At 34.7% G+C, this 9013-nt stretch overlaps 1 protein-coding gene across 1 annotated transcript; it reads right to left on the bottom strand.

The window, feature by feature from the left end:
* Nucleotides 1-1850: 1850 nt before the first annotated feature.
* LOC127708356 (zinc finger protein 600-like) lies at nucleotides 1851-2843 on the bottom strand. Its single transcript, XM_052213207.1, has one exon. It carries the CDS (start codon nucleotides 2640-2642, stop codon nucleotides 1851-1853), a length of 792 nt encoding a protein of 263 aa, XP_052069167.1. The 5' UTR covers nucleotides 2643-2843.
* Between the last annotated feature and the right edge of the window lie 6170 nt (nucleotides 2844-9013).

Raw genomic sequence — 9013 nt, 5'->3', positions numbered from 1 at the left:
AGTTTGTCAAAATATGGAAAATCAATGAAATTAGCATTTGAAGATCAAAGGAAACACCAAAATCACTTAAATAGGTGATTACTGAATTTATCAAATCACTGAAATAGGTGATAATGAAATCACTTGTTTAAGTAGTACCCTTGACTGTTGAAACTGAATAATAGAAATTGATAGTACAACTTACTTCACTGTACGAAAGTTTTCCTTGAGCAAGAGAAGTCTGAAGATCAAGTCTCTAGGCCTAGCACGATAAAAACTATCATCCCCGTGAAGCTGAAAGGTCAAACCTAGTTCAATATAGATATATTTCCTTTTACAGGTATGAATCGCCGTTTTCTATCGGCGCACACTTACCTGGGGCATAAATAAATAGTTATATTGACAGTCACAACTTCTATTCATGGGCTTCAAGCAGCGAAAAAACATTTGCGACTACAAGTTAAGGAAGAATAACAAAAAAGGAGACCACAATTATTTTTCAATAAAGCTAAAGTATACAATTATTTTTACACAAATATACATGGAAGACATTTATTTCTTTGTATAGGCTATTCCGACCGACCGAGTGACCGACCGATCAGGATTTTAGGTATGCACAAAAACAAATAAAAATTAATGGGGAATGTGTGGGACACAGATGATGCCCCCGTTTGAATATCATAGTGAAGTTATAAAGGGACATAACTGAAGAAAAGTAAAAGTGTTGCTACTCAAATTTGTACTTGATCGAAGTTTTGTGGTTATAAGCTTAAGTAGTGTGTATACATGGTATATAGCATTTGGTTGTGGCTAAATTAAGTAAGAGAACAGAAACGAAAAATTCAGCAAATTTTCCATTTGTAAATAGGCATAAGCGGTAAAATTGACGCCACACAATTTCGAAATTGATCTGTATTGTGTGATAATTAGCATTCTGTATAAGTTTCATAACATTTGTTTGAGGAAAGCTAACGTTAGAGAACGGTACGAAAAAATCAGCGATTTTTATGTTTAGAAAGGGCATAACTCAAGAACGGTAAAAGTGACGCCACCTAAAATTTTTCGGACTTGATCTGTATTATGTGGTAATAAGCATTGTGTATAAGTTTCATAACATTTGGTTGAGGCAAACCAAGGTTAGAGAACGGAAACCAACTTTGGGACGTACGTACAATGTACAGACGGAAAAGGGCAAAACTTAATGCCCCCTCCGCTACGGTGTCGGCATAAAAAACCTGGCCGTATCATCATCCACACACATATTAGAAAAAAAAGGCATAACAATTATATCTATTATTAACGTACATGACGTAAGGACATACAAAAAGTTAAGTTGTTTAGAGTTTCCTCCTTCAAAAATATATATACATGTAGGGTGGGGTGACAGCAATAGTAATTCCTTATTTTGTTTATTTCAAACTAGTCTAAAGTAATTTGACCTTCTCGGCATTATGTTTTGCCACGTGTGTAGCATAAGAAATTGACATGCTAAATGTTTCACCACATGTCTCACACATATATGCTTTTTCACCCGTATGTGTTCTCATGTGTTCTTTTGAGTTTAGTTTCCGAATAAAATCTTTATCACGAATATCACATTTATAAGGTCCTTCATAATTTTTAAGTCCTAAAAGCCTTCGTTTGTGTCTTTGTACGTCGTTTTTACAAGTAAAACCTTTACCTCATTCATCACATGCAAACGGTTGATCGCCAGTATGTATTCTCATGTGTAGTCGTAAGCGTTCCTTCCTACTGAAAGCTTTATCACATACCTCACATTTATAAGGTTTATCGTCAGTATGTGTTCTCATGTGTAGTTGTAAGTGTTCCTTCCTACAGTAAGCTTTATCACACACACCACATTTATAAGGCTAATCGCCAGACTGAGTATGTATTCTCATGTGTCTCTTTAAGTCAGGACGCTGACTAAATTCCTTTTCACATACATCACATTTACATATTTTATATGGTTTTTCACCTGTATGTGTTTGCGTGTGTCTCTTTAAGTGAGAACGCTGACTAAATGCCTTATCACATAGATCACATTTGAATGGTTTAGCGCCAGTATGTGTTCTCATATGATTCCGTAAGTGATGTTGCCGACTATATGCATTTTCACACATATCACATTTGTATGGTTTATCACCAGTATGTGTTCTCATGTGCATTTCTGGGTGTTCCTTCCTAGTGAAATCTACTTCACACACTCCACATTTAAAAGGTTTGTAGCCTTTATGTTTTATAATGCGACTTTTTAAGACCTGAGTCTTACGAAATACTTTATTACATAAGTTACACGCCTTTCTCTGGCACTGTTTACCACAAACATTACCATGACATTCTTTACCATGTTTACCACAAACATTACCATGACATTCTTTACCACTTAAATTACCAACATCAACCTTCTCCCTACTCTGATATGTCTTGTGCGTCAGTTGGTCTGTACTAGTATGATCATGTGGGATGACTGTTAGTCTATCTTTCTTTTCAGTATCAGAAACCATATTTGTTTCTGTCTTGTCCTGTCCGCCGCGGAATGTCTCTAAATTGTCTGTATGTTGTTCTGGGGAGATAACTGTTAAAATCTCCTTATTTTCCGTTTCTGAAAATGTATCTATTCTTAGTGTCCTTACCTGTTCCCCATGACCACTGCGAAACATCTTTTAACTATCAAGTCAGGTAAGAATAACAGAGATTGTATAGTGGTGTCTGCTACATTTCTAGCCAGGTTAGAATAACAGAGATTGTATAGTGGTGCCTGCTATATTTCTAGCCAGGTTAGAATAATAGTCCATGATCATGATGATTAAAACTTTTACTAATGCTATACATATTCTTGTCCACTCTTTGAAACATAATTCGGTCAGTTTATCTAAAAATGATAAAATATAAGTATTACGAAAATGGATTTTAAATTAAAAAAATATTCTGAACCCCAATTTGATGGAGAAAAAAATATCATGTGATCAAGTATTGACAAAAAAAAAATATTCTGAATCTCGATTTTCCTCCAAGCCTTATAGAATTAAATTTTTAAATTTAAAAAAAAAAAAAATTGATTGATAACGTTAAAAAAAATGTTCGTGCTTTCGAAGCGAAAAGGTTTTCTAAATCCGACATAAAAAAAAACATACACCCCACTTTTGAAGTTAAATGGTTGATCTCTTCTAAAAAATACAAGTCTTCGAAATATCAGGAAGTATGTACTTTTAAATATTTATTGTTCATCGAGTTTATGATAACTGCTGGAAAATTAGAGGATGCTCCGCAGGGCGCAGCTAGATACGACCGCAGAGGTCGAACACTGAACAGTTGGGGCAAGTATGGAAACACTATTCAAGCTTGATACAGCTCTGAATTTGGATTGTGATTAAATAGTTGACACAGCATAGTGATAGGTTTCTGATACAAAATGAATTAGGCATTTACCTTTTATGGTCCAATATCCAAAATCTAAATACACTAAGAATCTAAATATACGGTTAGATTCGGCATATCAAAGAACCACAATAATTCAATTTTTGATGAAATCAAACAAAGTTTAATTTTGGCCCCTGTTGGCCCTTACTTCCTAATCTGTTGGGACCAAAACTTCCAAAATTAATCCCAACCTTCCTTTTGTGGACATAAACCTTGTGAATAAATTTCATAGATATCTATTTACTTATACTTAAGTTATTGTGCGAAAACCAAATGTCTTCGGACGACGACGACGACGTGATACCAATAAATATTGTTTTTGCGGTCGTATAAAAAATGGGGAATGTGTCCATGGGACACAGATGATGCCCTTGCCTGTATATCATATAGAGTTATAAAGGGACATAATTGAAAAACGGTAAGGATAAAAAGGGATGCTACCAAAATTTGTACTTGATCTGAGTTTTGTGGTAATAACAATTGTATATATGTATATATGTTGGCATGACACGGGTTATGTTCTTCTCATATATTTCATGATGGTATAATACTAAACCCCTAACAGGAGGGATTGTGCTTGATATTCATATGATGAAGACATAATCTTTCAATCAGTTTAATTGAGGTCTGGAGCTGGCATGTCAGTAACTGCTAGTAGTCTGTTGTTATTTATGTATTATTGTCATTTTGTTTATTTTCTTTTGTTTCATATTCTGACATCGGACTTCTCTTAAACTGAGTTTTACTGTGCGTATTGTTGTGTGTTTGTTTTTCTACATTGGCTAGAGGTATAGGGTGAGGGTTGAGATCTCAAAAAACATGTTTAACCCCGCCGCAATTTTGCGCCTGTCCCAAGTCAGGAGCCTCTGGCCTTTAATAGTCTGGTTTGATTTTTAATTTTAGTTTCTTGTGTATAATTCGGAGTTTAGTATGACGTCCATTATCACTGAACTAGTATGCATATTTGTTTAGGGGCCAGCTGAAGGACGCCTCCGGGTGCGGGAGTTTCTCGCTACATTGAAGACCCATTGGTGGCCTTCGGCTGTTGTCTGCTCTATGGTCGGGTTTTTATCGCTTGGTAATATATCAAGAACCGATTCTGTTTACATTTTGGATATTGTTTCTAAAACTGTTCGTAAAAACCGTTCTCATGGGCGCAGAAAAAATCGTAATCAAAGAAAATTTCGGAACAACCATACATATATTTCGGACCTAATTTCTATTTCAAAAAACAACGGCAGACATTTTCTGTTAACCAAGCTCTGTTCTTAACCTATAAATAAATTAAATAAAATTTTAGAGGATTGCAACACAATTAAATATAGCAGTCCTAAGTATGAAATCGTTCAAAATATAATGGCATATTGTTATTCTAAACTGTTTCCCAAAATTGATCGCCCTGAGGATCATAAAAGACAAATATTACAATAAAGTATGTCAATAAAGGTTTTGATTTTGTAAATATTGCCAGTATTTTTAACGACCATTCTGTTATATTTGTTTGCAGTATGATATGCCAAACTTGCTTGGAAATGATTATAATACTAATAGTATTGTTTTTACTTTCCGATTTGCATATGAAACACATACCTTTCGAAATATAAATGATTTTTTTTGTCATTTAAAAAAAGGCTCCCTTTATTAACCGGGCTGAAGTACGTTCACTATTCACTATTCACTATTCACTTTTCACTATTCAAAATTCATGAATAGTGAACTGTGTTTTTTTGCACTATTCACTATTCAAGTTTATTAAATTGTCATGAATAACTGTAGTATCTACTTGTATATATAAAAATTAGAAAGAATTGGTATGATTGCCAATGACACAGACATTACAAGCTTTAGGTCACCGTACGGCCTTCAGCAATGTGCTAATCCCATACCGCATAAATCATAAATGTAAAAGGAATTCAAAAGAGAAAACTAACGGGATAATTGTTATTCTTCTAAACGAGTGCAACAATATCCATGATTTTTTACTTATATTATATATATATATTTCTAACGACACAATATTTTCATATTATCAATCTATATTATAAAATAAAATATTTTTATGAGTAATCATTTAATAAATAAATATTATTTTGCAAACGATAATTTAGATAGGTTTGCAGTCAAAAACGAAAGTAACGTAAGTAGAAATCTCTATAGAATTATATAGTATTAAGGTATAAAGAGAAAAGATGTTTGTTAGGCCTATCCCTTTTTAATACTTAGACTGAATCATTTATTTTTTACGTAACATTACATTTGATCATGCATCTAAAACCCACTTATGCATACCGACTGAACGGTACACCTTGTGTCAGGGGAGTGAAAAAAAAATACGTCTTTGAGTGCCAATAATTCTTTTCAAATTCTCAAAAAATTATACATTTATATATAAAAAATATTATCAATATGAAAAGTCTAGAAGAGGCAATATGCACAAGTAATGAAAGTTTCGTATAAAAAACTAGGGTGTTTCCCTAAAGAAAAATCTAATACTAGCACTAATAGGAGATCTATGTTATACTACGCCCGAATACCAAAAACATCTCTAACAACGACGAACCGAACCTAAGAAAAAATACACCACAGATCACGTTACGATCGAGTTTTGAACCCCCGTATCTTGAACGTGATCTGTGGTGTATTTTTTCTTAGGTTCGGCCGTTTTCGGTTTTCGGTCGCTCGTTACCCCTTAAATCGCATCTGTGCCACATATTCACTATATAGCTTTTGTTCCTCATTTTATTACCTTTCTTTTGATATATAGGATATACCTGTAATTAGGGGATACGGGGGTTCAAAACTCGATCGTAACGTGATCTGTGGTGTATTTTTTCTTAGGTTCGGTTCGTCGTTGTTGGAGAATTATTGGCACTCAAAGACGTATTTTTTTTTCACTCCCCTGACACAAGGTGTACCGTTCAGTCAAGTGAGGACATTTTGATAGTGAAATGAGTCTGAAACGAATGCTCACTTTAATGCTTTATGATTAAAAGTAGACCCCACCCCTAGAAATATACGTAACAAACTGAGTGCGACAATTGTACCGTAAACTTCTAGATATATGCATAAGTGGGTTTTAGATGCATGATCAAATGTAATGTTACGTAAAAAATAAATGATTCAGTCTAAGTATTAAAAAGGGATAGGCCTAACAAATATCTTTTCTCTTTATACCTTAATACTATATAATTCTATAGAGATTTCTACTTACGTTACTTTCGTTTTTGACAGCAAACCTATCTAAATTATCGTTTGCAAAATAATATTTATTTATTAAATGATTACTCATAAAAATATTTTATTTTATGATATAGATTGATAATATGAAAATATTGTGTCGTTAGAAATATATGTATATAATATAAGTAAAAAATCATGGATATTTTTGCACTCGTTTAGAAGAATAACAATTATCCCGTTAGTTTTCTCTTTTGAATTCCTTTTACATTTATGATTTATGCGTTATGGGATTTGCACATTGCTGAAGGCCGTACGGTGACCTAAAGCTTGTTATGTCTGTGTCATTGGCAATCATACCAATTTTTTCTAATTTTTATATATACAAGTAGATACTACAGTTATTCATGACAATTTAATAGACTTAAATAGTGAATAGTGCAAAAAAACACAGTTCACTAGTCATGAATTTTGAATAGTGAAAAGTGAATAGTGAACGTACTTCAGTCCGGTCCTTTATTACGGGAGTTGCGTCCGTCAATATTTTTCCAAAATTTTGGGTTTGAAATTAAATTGCTCCTTCTGTGTAGAACAAATAGCTGTCAGTAATGATTTTTCTGATAAAGCTATCATAGTACAATTATCTACGAATCAATGTTTTAGGACAATGTATTGTCATAGGTAAATTTTGTCTTATATATATTTTGACGGAACATTGTGCACTTTTCCATGGAATATGTCATATGTTGTATGCAATTCACTGTACATGCTGTAACAGTTCCAGAATATTATGCATCATTGGTAATATTCTTTCATGTACTGTTGTGACGCCATTTTGTTTCTTGCGAGGCATTCGGTTTACTTCTCAGTTAACAGGTACGTATAAGAAAAAATAAATTATAATGCTTTGGACATTTGCCGACATCGTAACCTAAAGCCCCGGTCACAACAGATCGTACGATTTTTTGTCGTGGAAGATCTATAAAATAGTTGTCGTGGCACTGTCGTGCAAAATGTCAAAAAAATATTTCGAGTGGTCACATCAGCTACGACATGTCCACGATTGTTCCACGATATCATAGGTACACGACAGATAAAAAATGTAATTGTACTGTCGTGGGTTTGTCGCAAGTCGGTCCTGCGACAGTCGTACGACAATCATGAGTTGTTTATGGCTATTTTTCAGGTTTTCATGTCATGGGATGCGCGTGTCACTGTCTTGCCACTGTCGTACGACTGTTTTACAACTGTCGCACAATAGTCGTGGGTCACTCGCACGTTTGACTCCGAGACTACTAGTATATATATAGAAGACCCGATTAATTGTGTGTCATTTGCCATTTGCTTTCAATATAGATCAGTGTCATTATAAGTTCGGTCCAAGTAAACGACGTTTTTCGTATTAGTTTATATTATAATTGTTCAGCGAATTTAAACCAGGATGCCCCCGAAGAGGAAATTTAACAAAAGAACGGTAGTATCAGTAAACGTGGGTGATGTTGACAAGACGAGGGAACCCTTACCACAAGCTTAAACGATTCGGAAACTGCTGGAGACGACCCTGCTGATAATGTCGTCACTTTGACGGGGAAGTCTACGGAATTCTCGCCGAATTGTATTTTTCTAAATAAAACGAAAATATGTTGCACGACGAACGTACCATTGCCGTACGACATACATTCAATGTTGCCAGTGCGAGCATCGTACGAAATTTGGTAATGGTGAGACAATCGTGCGACTGTATCACGAGTGTCTTGCGACAGTCGTGAGATTGTCGTATGACAATCGTGCGACAATCGTACGATTGTTTTTATTTAAATGGTTTATTTTGTTACCCACGACAATGTGTTTATCGCACGAATGTGGTAAGACAATCTCACGACAGCCACAAGACAGTGACACGACAAAAAATCAAAGAGCAAATAAGGTGCATGTTCAATTTTCGTCCCACGACAAACGACAGCGCCACGATGCTGAAATATCGTGCGACTGTCGTAAGACGATCACAGATGACCCGCGATTTGACCAAATTTCATGTCGTGGCGCTGCATAGATGTGTCGTGGGTTCGTTCTGACCAGGGCTTTAACTGGGGTGCCTGTAAAGTGCGAAACGAAATAGAAACTAAAAGAAACGAAACGAAACTGAAACTCTGGCAGTTTCAACAAATGTGGCAATTTTCCTTGCAGTGATGCCCAAGTATATATCATATTCCGTTTTGGAGTGATACAAGTTGTCTCGCTTCAAAGATATATATTTGTGTTCATCTTTTAAACAACATTGACATGTCTGTTGTTTATTTATTCTACATTTCTGCTTTTACACACCTCTTTACAAAATGTAACACCTAATATGTAAACTCATCCACTTCGCTTCTCATTGGCTGGCTCAGTTATTTGGAAGTATATCAAAAATTATTAGTCGACCGTGCGAAGG

Source organism: Mytilus californianus, unplaced genomic scaffold (assembly GCF_021869535.1).
Source record: "Mytilus californianus isolate M0D057914Y unplaced genomic scaffold, xbMytCali1.0.p SCAF_7, whole genome shotgun sequence".
NCBI lineage: Eukaryota > Metazoa > Mollusca > Bivalvia > Mytilida > Mytilidae > Mytilus > Mytilus californianus.
Note: the sequence above shows the minus strand (reverse complement) of the source record. Positions and strands in the feature narration are given on the sequence as shown.